General features: G+C 35.6%; 2 protein-coding genes across 2 annotated transcripts; one reads left to right on the top strand and one right to left on the bottom strand.

Moving 5' to 3' along the window:
* Positions 1 to 6,597: 6,597 nt before the first annotated feature.
* LOC137729043 (putative methyltransferase TCM_000336) lies at positions 6,598 to 8,635 on the top strand. Its single transcript, XM_068467867.2, has 4 exons — positions 6,598 to 6,780; positions 6,878 to 7,285; positions 7,588 to 7,860; positions 8,212 to 8,635. Exons 1-4 carry the CDS (start codon positions 6,619 to 6,621, stop codon positions 8,545 to 8,547), a joined length of 1,179 nt encoding a protein of 392 aa, XP_068323968.2. The 5' UTR covers positions 6,598 to 6,618; the 3' UTR covers positions 8,548 to 8,635.
* A 7,677-nt stretch (positions 8,636 to 16,312) lies between these two features.
* Positions 16,313 to 18,346, bottom strand: LOC137728877 (uncharacterized). Its single transcript, XM_068467674.2, has one exon. It carries the CDS (start codon positions 17,273 to 17,275, stop codon positions 16,520 to 16,522), a length of 756 nt encoding a protein of 251 aa, XP_068323775.2. The 5' UTR covers positions 17,276 to 18,346; the 3' UTR covers positions 16,313 to 16,519.
* Positions 18,347 to 18,537: the final 191 nt, after the last annotated feature.

The following is an 18,537-nucleotide window of genomic DNA, read 5'->3' as shown; positions in this document are numbered from 1 at the left end:
CAGGGCAAATGCCAAGTAAAGTTACACAGATGTCCAAACACAACTTAAGTACATAATAAAAGAAATTGGGCCTCAAAAGCAAACAAAAAAGAGCCCAAAACAAGTCTCGAAGTCCAGTACAAACAAAAACAAAACAAGAAAACCCTAGAACCTGGGACCAATTTGCTCCATCCCCTCACAATTCCACGGTTTGCAATCACATCTCTTAACCACATTTTGTTGCGGGTTTATCGGAAGGTGAGTAGAGTTATGGTTCAGGTGTTCGCACCACCTCCTTCCTCCTGTTTGCCTTTATTGGCTCTGTCTCCGGTGTGTTGTGTTTTCCCATTGGATTCCTTGGTTTTTTGTATGTGGATTTTGTGGTGTTGTTTGCAGGGCGATGGAGCACCGGTTTCCTTCGTTCCTGGGGTTTTAAGTGGTTGGATTGATGGCCGGTTTGTGATGGTGGCTTACAAGGAAAAGAGTTATGTATAATCTATGCGGTTGTTTGATTCTCAATCAATTAAAAGAATCCACAATAATTTTGAGTCCTTGCCCATTACAATGGGCAACGCATACTCGAGCTGTTGCACACTATTGCCGAGAATGACCGCCCATGTTGTTGTGTAATGCTATATGCTGGTCCCCACAGAGTATAACCTTGGGAAAAGGATCATCTTCGGATTATTTTTGTGGGGATCCAGATAATCCATCAATCACGATCGTTCATTATACATCGTGTGATCAGTTTTCGTTAGATATTATTTATATTTAATTTTAAATTTTAAATAATTTCTATCCGCACGATATACGATGAACGATCATGATTAATTGATCCTCCTAATCCTCACAAAAATGATCCGGAAAGGATCTTTTCCTAACCTTAAGGGCATGAATAGATAGAACTAAAAACCCTTTATTATTATTATTATTATTAAGAATTATGTATGATTCAGATGCTTCCAAAGAATTAAGTATTTAATTAATCTTAAATGTTTATCAAATGTTGTTAATTTTATTTAACCAAAGAAGAGAAATGAACTCTGACTCTATGTCGAAGAGTTTGGCAAAGAAGTAGCCAAGATACGTACAGAAGAAGTGATTTTTTGACAATTGATAAAGGAATAATTAATTAATATTTAGCTTCATTTTTGTCTGGACATGTATTGTCATGGATACAAAATGTCTCCAAAGTATCAAGAAATTCTTTGCGAGTGATACTCTAGGATTTTTTAAAGAAAAACTAACGAAAGTCATAAAAGAATTTTAATTTTAATGAAAATGACAAAATAAATATGTAAGTAAATAGTATTAGGAGTGATTTTTTAAGATAAAAATATTATTTTCGTTAAAAGTGAACAGTAACGAGAGTGTTTCATTAAAATTCTCATTTTTTAAATAATATTTTCCTGTAAAAGAAAATAATATATAGCTAAGCACAAACCAACAAGAACAAACCATTTAATTAGGAGATAGACCACCTAATTATCGTTGTGAACAAAGATAGGTATCTTTTTAACTGTAATTTATTTTCTTTTAAGATAATTCATCATGCTATATAAGGGTTTCTAAAGAAATAATGAAAATTTAATAACAGTCAGGTATGAATAAAAATACTTGGTATCAACATGAATGAAGTATGACACACATTGGAGCAAAGTTTCCGGTGAAAAAAATAAACTTGTGATATATTATACCTTTATTTTCGTTTAACTTAAGAGATAATAGAAGTGAGAATCGATCTCTTATCGTAAGTACAAATTAGGTATCGTACCGCTTAAAATATAAATACTTGCACGCAAGCTCTAACTAAAATTTGTCATGGCATACATCAACTACGGCATTCCCAGTTTCTTGTTGCTTTATTTTGTGGAAATTGGGAATGATTATGTGCACTAGAAGTGTACTGTCCAGAAGGCTATAATTATCTTTTGGTCAATTCAGAAGGTTATTATTACTTGAGACCCACGAAGGCAAGTAAAGCTAGCACTGATTGCAAAATCGCATTATATTGGAGAATAAAAGGCCCGAACCAAAACGAGAAGAGTTGAGAAGTATTGGCATTTTCTTTTCTCCTCTTTAAGCGGTTCATATGCCAGTAATTATTTTAAGCGGACATAAACACCACGATATCAAGCACTTCTTCACCACTTCACATATGATATCAAGCACTTCTTCACCACTTGACATATAATTAAGTACCATATAGGTATACCAATTTTCTGGTAAACTTGGTAGTGTGAATGTTGTAACTTGTAAGTGGGAAGAAGAAAAAAAGGTGATTCATGTTCAGGCATTTTTTTCTACCACATTTTCAAGTATAATATTATGGGGTTCCCACTAGCGAAAAAAGGTTTGCAAATGAGAAATTTTTGTTGATGGAAAGAAGTTTGTTTTTTGGTTTATAGCTTTAAATCCTATAATTATGTTTGGGTGAGGGATTTCGAAGATTCAAGAGATTGAGGTCACATTAGTATACTACAAAATATTAGATGAAGGAGATTGGAAAACCTTTTCATGAGCATTGAAAGGCATGTAAGAGGGATTTGCAAATCACTGCTTGAAAGAAGGCATTTACAAATTTCGCTCACATGCTTTTGTAAATGATCATGAAAGACATTTATAATCTTTGCTATTTAGCATTTTGTAGTTCATTCCTTCCAAAATTGGCTTCAATCTCTTGAAACTTAGAAAACTACTTTGGGTTGAATTTATTTTTGTTTGGAGTAAAGCTAGTTTCACTCTATGTAAATTCTAGCAAAAACTTGTTTCCAAGTCCCTTTTTGTCCAAAAATTGTGTTTCACAGTTTGTTGTTGCATTTTTTAAAGTTATTAAGTGTTATTTAATACTGAAAGATTAATAATACATAGGGCACATGAAGCACATGTGCACACCAAGTTATATAAATAGGCCAAAATTGAGCAAAATTAGTATCAAAAGTAAACCAAATCAAGGGTAAAAGTGACAAAATTGAAATCACAATACTTTAAAGTAACAATACCAAAAAGAAATTGATTTTCTTGCTCCCCGTTTTATCTTTGGTTCAACTCAAAACAGAATGAGTTGATAGAAATAAATAGAGGAATGCATAAAAAAATGAGAGCATGAAAAATACCACTTACAAGAATAGTGATTGTTAGGGACGGTGGATTAGAGGCGGATACAAAAAATTTTCCTTGTTAAGCTTTATTAGGAACAGAAATATAGATTTGTTTCTATTAATCGTAATAGAGGCGATACAATAAATGCCCCTATTAGTGTTACTACTTTTAGGGGTGAAAAAAAAATCACACCTACAAAATTTAGTGATTTGTGGTGGATGAATGAACCTCTAATATATGTATATTTTTAACTTAATTCATTTTTTTTTAATTTAATTACATTAGAAGCATTTATCTCCTTATATTTAACTTTTTTTTTCTTATTATTAACCAAATAAATAAGACATTTATCAAAACCTTAATTCTAGGATAACCAACACGCACATCCCCTATATTTCTCTCTTGATCTTTCTTTCACGGCACAAAGTCCTCATCTCCATTTTTTCTTTGTTCCGTTATATTCTTCTCCTCATCTCCATTTTCTTGTTGATTCGTACCTCATTCCATTTTGCTTGTTTCTTCATATTCTTCTTCTCATCTCCATTTTTTCTTTGTTCCGTTATATTCTTCTGCTCATCTCCATTTTCTTGTTGATTCATACCTTATTCCATTTTTCTTGTTTCTTCATATTCTTCTTCTCATCTCCATTTTTCTTGTTCCTTCATATTTTTATCCTCCTTCTTCACTTTTTGTTCCATATATGATATTGTTTTCTCTTCATCTCTATTTTTTCTTAATTTTCTACCTTTAATATTCCCTTTGATGAGTCTAATATAGCGAAAGAGAGATATAAAAAGGTTTGTAGTAGAGAAAAAAGCTAAATTTATTTAGTTTGATTGAAGTTTTTTTTTTTTTTTTTTCTTCTCTCTCAAACTGTTGTTTTGCAGGTAAATTTGACGGTGGGGTGACCCATCAGGAAGTTCTCGTGTGAGTTCCCAAAAACAAAACCGTGAGGGCGTGGTCGGGGCCCAAAACGGACAATATCGTGCTACGGTGGTGGAACGAGCCCGGGAAGTGATCCGCCCCGGGCCGGCATGTGACAATTACATCATAAACCCCTATTCGCTTAATTTAGGTTTGATTTTTTTGTTTGTTTTGTAGGTTTTGTTTTCTCAATGTTTTGAGAAAGGTAGGTGCATAATTTGATTGTTTTAATTTGTTCGTTTCTTTTCTGGGTTGTGAGTTCTACTTAATTTGCTTGTTTTGTTTCTATTTTTTTCTAAAAATAGTTTTACTCTAATTTTCTTTTACCTTCTATAGTGTATGTCACATTCCCGCCCGAGCCCCCACCACATCCCGAGCTTGACTCCACCGTAGCACGATATTGTCCGTTTTGGGTCCCGACCACGCCCTCACGGTTTTGTTTCTGGGAACTCACACGAAAACTTCCAAGTGGATCACCCATCATGGGAGTGCTCTCGCGCGCTACTCGCTTAACTTTAGAGTTCCCATTGAACCTGAAGCCAGTGAGCTTCCAAAAGGCCTCGTGTTAGGTAGAGATAGGAATATATATATATATATATATATATATATATATATATATATATATATATATATATATATAAGGCTTGCAGGATCTATTCTCCTGGACGATGTAGGATGTAACAGTGTATCTACAAGATGGATTATGGAAGCCACATGCTTTTAACTTTGCATCATTTCGGTGTTTGGATGCAGAAGATTGATTAGACATATAAATTTTGTTTAGACTACCATTTGTATCTAATAGGCTTAAATTTCTTCATGATACTTGTACCATTTGTATTAAATCAATGAAGTGTGAATCATTTTAATATTAATTTTTTCGTATAGGGTGGTGAAGGAAAATAAAAATAATCGTAAACATATTTGATCCTAAAAATATGAGAATACAATCAAATAATTAATGGGAGATTGAGAAACATTTTTAATTAATATAATTCTTAAAATGCAATAATAATAAATATAAATGCATTAAATAAATAATAAAGTAGTGTCCTTAATAATCATCTCTAATACTTTAAACATGCATCCTTAATATTATTTGCACATCAGACTTGCCTATATGACATTTAAACTATTACAGGCTTAAATAAATGCTTATTCGTCATTATTTATTAATAGCAACATTCTTTTTAAGTACAATTCTAATATTTGTCATTCCTAATTATTAAATGTGAAAATTCTTAATTTTTGTCCCCATTTCTAATTAACAGGTACAAATTATAGTTTCGTAGTGTCCAGTCCACATATACTATTGAACCTGTCATTCTCCATCATATATGATTCACGGTATGTTCAATGAATCTGCTGCAACAACTCAAATACGCATTTCATAGCACCAGTTACTGCCCCCTCAGCCGACATGTGTCCCAGCAAAGCTTGCTGTTTGTGACAAGACATGGACAACAAGTATCTCAGAACCACGCATGCTAACAGTTACAGTGATTTTTGCAAGTTTCAAAAAAGCTGGTTCAGCCCAGACAATTTGGGAAAGTTTGGGACCAAAGCCAACTATAGCGCAGCATACCTACCTCAACCTTCTGAGAGCCTTATCATCGTGCACTTAAAGTACGAACCATCTCCATCAATGACTTCGGTTCACACACGAAAGCAACTAATTAGCCATTGGCCAACAAACCAACTTTTCATTTCAGCAGCTTAACTGAAAAGCGAAAGTGACAAATATAAGCCAAATCAGACTTATGAGACAAGTCTCTAATACTCTTAAGCATAATTAGTGCTTGTTTTGCAAGGGTCATGCTTAGGCAACTTGGCTATGAGACCATGATTAAGATGGTTTAGCACTGAGGGATTCAACTCTATCTTCGATGATATATTTCTATGGACGTGTCTATTTTATTACGTTTTTCTTTAATACTAACTATTGTCAAGCCATAACTGTATCCAAAATCATGACACTTTAAATCATAACATGTAGATATATTTTAACCTGGATTCAAATATTTTATCCTACCACTGAAGATAGTGTCTTAGTCATCACAATTCTCATAACACCAGCTATTTCCACAATTGTATCCAAAATCATGACATGTAGATATATTTCAACCTGGATTCAAATATTTTATCCTACCAATGAAGATAGTGCCTTAATCATCACAATTTTCATAGCACTGGCTATTTCTACAATTGTATCCAAAATCTTGATACTTGATACATTTTATGATGTGTTTAGGACCGAAATAATCTGTCCTGCGCCAAAAATATATCTCCTAGTGAGTCTCTCGGTCATCACACTGCACATAAACACCAGCTATTGTCAAACTACAATTGTATCCATAACCATGACATCTAATACATTTAGGATGGATTTTGCACCTAAATAATCTACCCTACCACTAAAGACAATGCCTCAGTCGTCACGCTTCTCATAAGCACCAGATGTTTTCAATCCATAAATGTACTTATAATCATGACACTGGAATTATTTATATTTTTATGCCACTTGAACTGCCATGCCAAAGAGACATATATATATATATATATATATATATATATATATATGTATATAAAGATAGTTGCCCCAGGGGAAAAGATATGCATCATGTGAATTTGCCTTCAAAATATACGAAGCAAGCTCCACCAAGTTCAAAGGCAGCAGAGAACCAGCTGCAACAAGCTAGCATGGGTGTAGAGAATGTCTTCCACATGACTGGAGGAGTTGGCCGTACAAGCTATGCCAGAAATTCTTCACTCCAGGTTCTCTCCCAATATGTTTGTGTGTGTACGTGTGTGTGTGTTCAGAATGTTTATTTCCTAATTATATGTTTTTTTCTTTCTAATTCTGGATTGACAGAAGAAGGCATCTGATATGGTAAAGAACATAACTTTAGAGGCAATACAAGAACTTTACCTCACAACAACTCCAAAAAGCTTAGGCGTAGCTGATTTGGGCTGTTCATCCGGACCCAACACCTTATCAATCATCAAAGAAATCATTGAAGCAGTTGAAGGCTTCAGTATAAAAACATTTCAACCATCACCAGAGTTCAGAGTTCACCTCAATGATCTTCCCTCCAATGACTTCAACTCAATCTTCAAGGCCTTGCCAGACTTCTCCAAAGACCTCAGCGACGAAAGAAATAATGGGAAATCTCCCTCTATTTATATAGGAGCCTATCCTGGCTCATTTTATGGAAGACTTTTTCCCAACAATACATTGCACTTTGTCTACTCATCCTACAGTTTGCACTGGCTATCTAGGGTAAGAATCTGATATTCTTTTATGGAAGACTTTTTCCCAACAATACATTGCACTTTATCTACTCATCCTACAGTTTCCATTTCTTATTTCAAATCTACTTTGCTTGGGAACTGATTCTCACTCTTTTTTCTCTCCCGGCACTCCTCTCTTTCTTTTCTAGCCTTTAAAGGGATAGAAACCAGAGGTTCTAGCCTTTAAAGGGATAGCAACCAGAGGATGAGTGCAGAAAGAGAAAACAGGAGAGTAAAAATAACTGCCCTAAAACATAGTGGTCAAATCTATTTGACTATGATGTCATGCAGGTTCCTCCAAAAATTTACTGCAAAGAGGGGAAGTCTATAAACAAAGGAAATGTTTACATTTCTGAATCAAGCCCTGTTGGAGTTTCTCAAGCTTACCTGAAGCAATTTCAAGAGGACTTCACTTTGTTCCTTAAGTCAAGGTCTGAGGAGCTGACTGCAGGAGGAAGAATGGTGCTGATCTTGTTGGGAAGGAGTGGCCCAGATCATGTTGATAGAGGCAATTGTTTCTTATGGCAGCTTCTTTCTCAGTCCATTGCCATTTTGGTTTCCGAGGTACTAATTTATTATGCACACCAAGAGACTCCAAAATTTCTTATCAAATGTATGTCTTTATATCCAAGACAGAATCACAGTGGCACCCGTTCAAAAATTGAAAAAGAGATAATATAAAAAATCAATACTGGGATAGGCAGCACGCGGTATTTAAATTGAAAATTAGGTAGGTAGTAGAGGGAACTATGAGGTGGTCGTGCCGCTAGGATGCTGTCACAGTTGATTTTGCATAAATTAAGACACTTTATAAGTGATACTATAGGAGGGAGAATCGAACATATATGGGCACATGTTTAGAGTTACATGAATGCGTTTAGCCAGTTGAGAATAATTTTGTTTTGATTGTGTTAGGGTGAAGTTGAGGAGGAAAAGCTTGACTCATATGATGTGCATTTCTATGCTCCATCGAGAGATGAAATAGAACATGAAGTGAGGAAGGAGGGTTCTTTTGAATTGGACAGGTTTGAGATGTTTTGTCTGGATCAGAGGCATGGCAAGAACGATGAGAGCTATGGAACTAGTATTGCAATGACTGTGAGGGCTATTCAAGAACCAATGATTGGGCAGCATTTTGGAGAAGGAATCTTGGACCGTTTATTTGAAAATTTTGGGAGATTGGTGGATGAAGAAGCGGCTAAAGAAGAGATTAAGCCCATCACTTTTGGGATTGTACTTAGAAAATTATGATTGCCCAAGTAATCTGATCGCACTGTGATATTTGTGGTTTTGACTTCTGATTTGGAATGATGAAGCAACGAAAATTCTAGTTCTTGAATATTGCTTTTGCTATTTTATAATTTCATTTCAAACTATCAAACCCTCGTTCTGAAGCCTCCCTCATTCCTCCTATGAGTGCAAATGACTAAAAGATCGATGAGTGTCAAAATCGCTATCCACCTAACAAACACAGACTGAAAAATCCTTCGAAGCAATTCATGCTGATAATCTAGAAAAATATCAAAGTCTTTGATGAGGTTAAGGATAAAAATTCAAGTGAGTAGAAAATTACCAAAAGAAATGTATATCTGTGGAGTATTGTCGAAACAACAATTCAAATTCTTTCTTTTCCTCATCAATATCGTTGCACTCTTTGACCTTCCACTCTATTACTCTTTGACCTTCCACTCTATTTTAGGGTTCTTGTAGGCTTTATGTCTTTAAGCCAGAAATGAATTTGCCAAAAACCTACTCCAATTTTTTCATTGGGTTGGATTGGCTCAAATTTTATAACATTGCGATGGGTTTAATTTTTGGTCCAGTGTCTTAATGGGGAGAGATTGGTTTGAGTTTGCCTTGTGTTGCAGCACACCATAATAGGGTGAGACTGAGACCGAATGAGATCCGCATGTAAGAGTCTCACATTGTGTGAGTGAGTTGTGGCATGAGGCAACTCTACCGAAGACTTCCTTTTAACTGGAATCACTATTGTTCTATTAGGCTTGACCTACGCCTTTTATTTGTTTGGTAAAAGGTTATTTTTATTAAACAACAAAACAACATACAAGCAAAAGAGCCCAAAAACAGTTAGACCCAAAATTAACACAAAGTATCCACAACCAGAAGCTTCTATAGCTCTCTCCACCGTCACAATTTCAAGCAATCCATCCGATTCCTTGTCCACCGCCGAGTCTCGCCTCATCAAATGCCCCATCCAACCCCGATTTGCTACCTGAGCACAACCATAAACTAGGCATAGCCGGCAACAAAATAAGAGAAGCCAACTACTAGTATGAAGCTCGTGGAAACCCACTAATGACACTACTGGTACTGGCAAACAACAAAGAGAAAGTGGTGGTGTTGGAAACACCCAAGCCGGTGGATACACAGAAACTCTACGCACGATCTTAGTGGGATGCATGGATGAAGATCAGAATTAGGAAGAGGTATATCCTCAGGGATAAAGGAACAGAACAGATCGAAGTAAAAATTTGGGAGAAAAAGCAGTAGAGGCAAGGAAAACAAAAGAAAAAGAAAGCAAGGAGGAAACGGCAATCGACATTGGCCAAAGCTAGGGTCGGTGACACCAAATTTTCTTGAGTTTGAAAACTTCACACAAACAGTGAGGAAAACTCTCAGCTTGGAATGAAAGGTTCTCACCATGGAGAGAATAGATTGAAAAACCGACCTACGCCTTGTGTCTAGAAAAACTTGAAGATCCGTACCCTTTGTTATGTATTGTCAGTTGACTACCCTCTTACATCTCGCAAATAGAACCCCTTAAAGTGGAACATATTTGCAAGTGGGCGCTAGGGGTTTAAATTGAAATAGAATTTCAAATTCTGCCATCAAAATTTCCTTTCGAATTCGAACATTTCCAAAAAGATTGGATATAAGTTGGAATGCATAGAGAGATGCAAAAAACTCTAAAATGTCAAAATTATACGTTGTGGAGCAAAAAATAATCAAGAGGCGACACTTGGATTTTTAGGTGAATATTACAAAATTACTCTCGAGACACACCGAGTTTCCTACATGCGAAGAGTGGAGAATCATCCATAACCGAGTCAAGAGTGCCCAAAATAGGTAACAAGTTCAAATTTATCTTATCCATATTTACTCCATATCCTCTACAAGGAAATCATTCCATAACCTTCAAAACCTTCCACATAAATTAAATTAATTAGGCTAATTAATGGATTAATTCCTAATTAATCCATTAATCACCAAATTAATCACCATTACACCCCAAAAAAACATCCAAGGGTCAGCCACTCTCTCTTTCAAAGAGGGCCAGCCATGCTCTATAAATAGGACTCCATTTTCTTTGAAAAGGAAGGAGGTCCACACTCTTGCAAAACTCAAAAAACTCTCAAAACACTTTTTCTCTCTAAATTCTAACTTTGGTATCGGAGGTTCTTCAGCCAAAGTTCCCCCCCAATCATCGTGGGCGCTTGAGGCTCTTGGCCTTGACCTAAGGTGTTAATTGTTTTGTAGGTGCAATTTTGTCCAAGATCAAGAAAACGGAAATTTGCATCCACATATATAATGTTATCTCCTCTTCTTACATTTAAATGCAAATTTGAAAGAACAAGAAGTTTTCGAAACAACAAGAATATCTGGCTGCTTAAGATGAAGACAATTATTCAAAAACAGAAGCAAAGAGTCTAGTATAGGTCCTCTATATAGCACACAGACCAGACACTCCTTACAAGTGACAAGTTTTGTCAATTACAGAAGCCACAAAGCTATATGATCCAAGCCACCCTTTCTTTAGGAAAAGTCCCCTCTACTACCTATATGTTCATCACCAAATCCCACTTTCCTTTTCGATCAAACTCTTGACCTAAATAATACGGGACACTTCCTTCTGGTGGAAAGAGGTTCCTCGCCAGATACTTTTTTTGAGAATTCTGGGATTCTCCAATCACATTCGTTAATTGTATATAGTGCGGTCAGTTTTTGTCAGGTATTGTTTATATTTAATTTTAAATAAAAAATTTACAATAATTTCTAACCGTATGATATACGATGAACGGATGTGATTGAAAGATTCAACGAGGTTCCTCCTAGTTTCTGGTGAAGCATACAATTATATCATTGGTATTTTCCCAATAATAAACATGCCCCATTTCTAATAAAAATATGACTATTTCACATCAGGCTCACCAAATTTGTTGCTTGGTGAAGCTAGCTTTGCACTGCCATTTCCACTTTAATTCGGATAGCAACTTTATATGGCATGAAGAAATCACCAACATGACATATCAGATCAATTATACAGTTTTATAGACATAAACTAACTGAGATTCTTATGTTATTGACATAAAACATCAAGTAACAGCATAAATGTGACATGTGAGCCCTTCTCCCAAAATCGACTTGCACCACTATATCTGTCTATAAATCTACATTGTCTTCACTTTCTTTTAGTCTCTTTTGTCAGTTCTTGTCCCACGGGTCCCTTTTGGTTAATTTGAATATGGTTTCTGCTGGACACGTAGCATTGCAGAATAGCCACAACTTTCTATTCGGCACTAGATGTCGAAAATTAGACGGTAGGATTTGCATAGCCGAACTTTGACAGTTTTAATCTAGCGGTATAAATAATAATGCATCACTTCTTTTTTGTTCTGTGTTGGAATCAATGTTCATTGGAAAAATTTGTTATAACATACACGTATCATTAATTGTATATAATTATGTTTCTATTTTTTTATTAAGTAACTGGAAACATACACATAATTGTATGTGTTTGATGCAGAGGGACATGCAAGCTTTCAGGAGGAAGATAATCTCTGATGGTAGCTATGGATGATTAAGGTACAGGATTTTTGGCTCATCAATCACCTAGCTAGTATGTGGCTGATCTTTCCCCATATAATTGGTGGCTGAAGTTAGGTATCTATATATAAAGAGAACAAAAAGGTGAACAATGTGATTAAATTAATTGTCAAATAATTGTTTTTTTTAAACAAACGATATTATCTACACTAAGGGGGTGAGGGTGGGGCTTAGCCTCACAATAGGTTAGCAATAATGTGATTCAATCAATTGTTTATTAAATATTATATTTTTCTATTTTTAATGTAAATTCTATAAAGACCGATTTTATTATATGAATTTAACTGTTTTAATTAGTAAAGGTAGGATCATGAGGTAGATGAAGAATAAAGTTATGAAGAAATGAGCACACAAAATGAAAACTAAAAACTAAAAACCAAAATATAATCAGAAACTATTCTTAGTATTTTCACTTTAAAAACTTTTTTTCATTCATCCTTTTTTGTTTCTTTGCCTCCTTCCCACCACATTTCTTTATCTCTCATTCCTCTATATATTTTTTCACATCTTAAGCACAAAATGTACAAATTAAAAATAAAGTAATAATCAATTCCTAAGTGGATAGTAATTAGATCTTGTCATACACAGTATTTAAAGCTGGAACCTAAATTTGTTCTGATATACTGGTGTACATTTTACAATCCCACTTTATATCTAAATAAACATTTTATGAGAGAAGTGGTGTGCATAATATTAGATGAGCTTAAATTACTTACCCAAGTGAGTGGGGCTGGGACCTAAAATACAGGCAAAGGCATATTAGCAGTAAAGTGAATTTCTTACTACCGAACAAAGGCATTATTCTAATTATCATCAGCAGCTAATTAATTGATATATATATATATATATATATATATATAGGGATATATCTTAATACTAATTACTAATTTGAAGATAGTGTTAAAGACGCATATGCATCATCCACAATCAGCACAAAATCTTATGCATTACAGAAGCACGCAACATGATCCTTCTAAAGCTAATTAAGAATCTAAATATTTGAAACCAACAAGGAAGAAACATGCTCAAGTTCTAATTATTTTCGTTTTGTGTTATGCCAATTATAATAAGATCAACAAATATATAAATCATCAGAAGTATGACCTCTCGAAATTTCAGAAGATATCAAGTGAAGGTCTTCATCAACTTCTGGGAAATAATACAGCAATTACATTCCTGGTTGGCACCTACCACTTACAGTTTCCCCCTCCACCTAATCACTTAAACATAAAACTAAAATAATTGGACGTCTCCTTTTATGAGGATGCTAATAAAAGCATATAAGTTGTGATAACTAAGACACGAAAATCAAGAGGTGTAATTTTTTTTTTCTAGCAAATACGAAATGGAACCATTTATACCAGTTTTTTTCACCACCGAAATTATTTGTAAATATGAGTCTTACTTCAGTAAATACAGTCAGCAAATATACGTGCAGTGGTACACAAACTTATATATGATTAAAAGAAAGGCTTGTTAAAATTGAAAATCACTTCAGTAAGAATCGAATCTCGTCAGAAAAAAGTGTAAATGACTTTCTGTATGAAGGTTAAAGGGATAGTTTAAGGTACACTTTAGTTTGGAAGATCATTGCCATATAATTTTACGATGATTGGTGCTGTTTTATCCACTAGAGAATTGTATTCACTTAACAGCAAAAATATGATCCCTGTGTGAGACAATGCTTAAAGGAATTACTATTATTATTGAGAAAGTTTAGTGCGAGTGATGATTACACGATCAATCATGAATCGTACCTACTAGGAGCAACTGTGGAACTTTTCAGAAAATGAGCATTTCTTGTCCATTATGTTTGTAAATTAGTTGCGGATGGAAAAACCAGTTTGGTGGCAATCAAAAGAGAAATTGAATTATCCATGAATTTTAGCCACCATAATCTTCATTTGTAAATTAAACCTATAAATTTTTAGAGCTTTGAGCTTTCAATTCTTAAAAGATCACACTCATGCACACCTAACATTATTAAATAGCGTGTTATACTATGAGTGGCAGCATAATACAGGACATGCGAATTTGATACCTCTTAGGTCTCATTTGGCAACTCTAACGGTACTGATTATTTTAGATGGATAAGATAAATAGTCATCGGATAGTACTGACTAAATTAGTTGGACGTTTGGTGTAATATCGGACTAATAACCGTATTATTTATCCTATGTTTGGTTGGATACTCTATTGGGTAAGAAAGACTTAAAAATATTATTATATTGATGAATGATGAATTTTGAACAATACTGGAATTACATCAAATCCAGATCTTGCTGCAGCCAAACCAGCACAAGCATTGATATTATGAATTCATCAAGCTTTATTCCAGATACGAGGAGTATATAAAAATCGCTCAACCCATTTCTTCAACCAAGTTCGAATTTTCAACATACCCAATTTAGGATCTTTGCAATTTTCAACATTCAGATCAATTTTTTTTTTTTTTTTCGGATCTGGAAGAAGAAAAATAAGAGAAGGATGGCAGAACATAGAGAGAAGAAGAAGAAAAATAGGAGGAGAAGGGTGGAACAGAGAGAAGAAGAAGGAGGACCTGGGATTCAGATGACAGAGAAGAATGAGAAAAAAGAAGAAGAATGAGGACCTGGGATTCGAAGGAGAACCTAGGATTTAGATGAGAGAAGAAGAAGGAGGAGACGACGAAGAAGGAGAACTTGGGATTCAGATGAGAGAAGAAGATTGAGGAGAACCTGGGATTCGAAGGATAACCTGGGAGTTGGAGAGAGCGAGAGAGCCATGTTTTCAACCCGACTAAATAATACCGTGTTCTGGAAAGGATAGTTAAGCGGGTGTCAACCGTATAGAATAGGTTGGGCCGAAGTATTTAGTCGGTTGACTATTTAATACACAGGAACACCAAAAACCTGATACCGTATAATTAATCATATCCGGTGTGTTATACGGTGTACCAAACGAGGCCTAAGTATATATATCCTTGTATAAAAAAATTAAATACACAACACATGTTGTGACATGTCGATTGATAGCATCAATGACAAGTGTTATTGTAACATCTCACATTGCACAGGGAAGTGGATCCTGTAAGCCTTATATATATATATTCCCATCTCTACCTAGCATGAGACATTTTGAGAGCTCACTGGCTTCGCGTTCCGTAGGAACTCCGAAGTTAAGCGAGTACGCGCGAGAGCAATCTCATGATGGGTGACCCACTGGGAAGTTCTCGTGTGAGTTCCCAAAAACAAAACCGTGAGGGCGTGGTCGGGTCCAAAGCGGATAATATCGTGCTATGGCGGAGTCGAGCCTGGACCGGGATGTGACAATTATGATTGTACTGAAACATAACTTGTTTTTAAACAAATAAATGAGATGGGCTTAAATAAGGACATTGATTGACTCCTTATATAAAAGGAGACATTCATCTTTATATGACAGTAGGGAAAAGTTATGACCAAAACAATTTATTTTCTTTATTATAATTTAAAATCCTCTTTTAATCATTTTAAAATGATTAAAATCCTTTTTTATTTGTTACCATAATCGTCGATGTTTGCAACATATAATGGATGATTAAACGTTCTTCAAAGTGAATAAAATTTTCTAAAAATAATGTTTAAATAATGATAAATAGAATGAACAATTTTAACATTTGTACAGTAAAATGTTGTCCCATAATTATATAATAAAAAGAAAAACCTTATTGGTGTGTTACCAAACGGGGCAGGAGTCGAGAGAAATGGAATTGCACTACTCCTGACACAGTCTAGCGTTTACTAACATTTGGAGAATAAAAAAATGGGTGAGGTCCACCTAATATCCGAAACTGTATTCCAGAATTACTCGAATTAGATTACCGTGATACCGTCCTCTCCAGCAGCTCTCTGCTCCTCTTGTGGCCATCATCTTTCACAATTGACGCCCTTCACCGAATCTAACTTCAACAACAATGCATAGTCACATGCATATATCACTCTTTCTATGGACGTTGGAATTCGATTCGATTCCTCGGCAAATATTCCACCATTTGATTAAATAGACCCAAAAAATACCAAATATAATGCATGTAGCATATATTCCTTTAATTTCATGCTGTTTCCACAAGCAAGAAGCACATGGTTCATATTTTCAATAATATTCCCGCGCTTACGATCAAAATAAAATTCCATGCACAGTCGGATCCATCTCAACCCAATCCAATCTGACGGCTCGGATAAAAATAAAACACAAAAAGAGATTAATTGTAGTAAATTATTTTTATAATTTCCCACAAATTTCTCAACCAGAAAATACTGTACATAACAGTAGGTACCCTTGGCTTACATCCACTCAAATTTAATTTCTTCATTTGCTTTTAACTTTTTTTAGGAATTTTTTTTTTTTTTTTTTATTATTAGCTCTGGTTCTGAAGAACAATGGCCACAGATTCCTGGTGACGAAAATTCAGCTGCTTCTCGATGAAAGCTTCAATGGAACGCTGAAACTCCTCGTTGCTCAAATCGTCCTCCTCCTCCGTATCTTCCCCCGCACATTCCTCGCCGGGCCTCGCGATTTTCGGGCCAATATCCGTCGCCGATCTGCGCAGCTTCTCCGGTTTTCGCTCCCTCCCGAACTTCTCCGATTTCGTCCTCCGAATCTTCTTCGTAATCTCCGAGTCTGAGTCCGAGTTCGACTCGGTTTCCTGTTTAGGATCCGCCGAGTTCACCTCCGAAATGGTTTGCTTGTCCTGGTACACAACCTCCACTACCCCGCGCGAGACGACGACGTCGTCTTCTAAACGAGACTTCGTACTACTGTCCGTTCCGACGGCGCTGCTTTCGACTAACTCCGCGTAGAGTTCGGCCTCCACGGCGTTGTTATTACTATCGGCCGAGCTGAAGTGGCGGGACTTGAGGACTAAAGAGGCGATGATGGCGTGGCAGAGGAGGAAGACAAAGAGGGGGCTCGAAACGACGCCGGAGAGGAGGAGGAAGTAGTTGAGGGAGAGGGTGAGGGCGAAGGGGAGGCGAGCGAATGTCCAGGAGAGGAAGAGGACGCCGGCGCCAATTTCCGCGGAGCGAAGGAGCTTTGCGGCAGTGCGGAGGCGGTTGTACCTCCGCATGGCGCTGGCTTTCTCTGCCTTCACGATGTCGAAATCCCACGACTCCATTTTCGGGGAGACACAAACAAGGGAAAATTGGTTGGAGTTGGAAATTGATTACAGAACGTGTGACTAATTGTGAGATGGTTTAATGTGGCATTGGAGGTGATTTTCCGCGGAAGTCTTGATTTCTCGGGAAAATGTTTGGAGTTGGAAGTGAAATTGTATGGACTGGACGTTACGTGAGAGGAACAGAGGGAGAGATGGTTTGTGAGTTCGTGGGGTTTGGAAGCTATGAATGAAGTGAGAAGCCGACCATGCTTTTGCGTTTTATAGAGACTTGCACTCTGCAAGAAATCCTTTTGCTTTAGGTAATGGTTTATTTTCTTTTTATTTATCTAATTTTTCATTACAATAAAGATCACTAGTGAAAGGAAGCTTAGTTTAAACATACAAAAACATGAAATACAAAAGAAAAAAGTCCTCCAACCGTACTTTATGATCTCCTTTTTCGGCTTCACAATACAAATAATAGGAGGAGAGAGGAATAGGTTATAGTGACTAGCAACTTAATATTGATTCATAATATATTTTCCAAGCACACTTTGAGTTTTAAATTTTGTGAAGAGAGAGAAGAAATATAAATTGAAGGAATTTTAACAACTTAATACAAGAAGCATGATGAAAGAATATAGGGCTCCTTTGTAGACAAGTAATTTTTTAATGTACTTGGAATATTGTTACAACGAAACGTGATATGTTATTACTGTTTTATTCAAATTATAACACTTGTATTTATATTTTTATTTATTTATTAATATACTATTTAAGCAAGAAATATATCAATCATGTCATCCACTTATATTATAACACATGAAATTAGAATACTACATGATTGTGTTTGCAGTACACAAAACTGTTTTCTTATAAATATATTAAGATGTGAATAGTCCATTTTAATATGTGTTAGAATGCAAGGATCCAATTTAAACTAGTTAGCAATGCCTGAATTAGCTCAAAATCTTTAAGCATTAATACAAGACTTTCATCTCTAATGGGCGATAATACTCCCAAGTTAGCAATGTGTGAATAGATGGCTTTGATATTGTGTTATGTTTACCTTTTCAATATTCTTGTTAAGTTCACCCTTTCAATTTTCTTTTTAACCATGTTTGGTTAACGTGTTTGAAAATTTGTGATAGGTAGGAATAGGATGACAAGATGTGAAGTTTTTCACGTGAGGTGCTCTGCAGTTGCCTGTTGAAATAAGAAAGGATCAGTGATCAGTAGAGTACAGTGGTACCGCTTCTGCGCGCATCATGTGTTCTGGT

Source organism: Pyrus communis, chromosome 15 (assembly GCF_041283825.1).
Source record: "Pyrus communis isolate YQ-2024b chromosome 15, ASM4128382v1, whole genome shotgun sequence".
Taxonomy (NCBI): domain Eukaryota; kingdom Viridiplantae; phylum Streptophyta; class Magnoliopsida; order Rosales; family Rosaceae; genus Pyrus; species Pyrus communis.
Note: the sequence above shows the minus strand (reverse complement) of the source record. Positions and strands in the feature narration are given on the sequence as shown.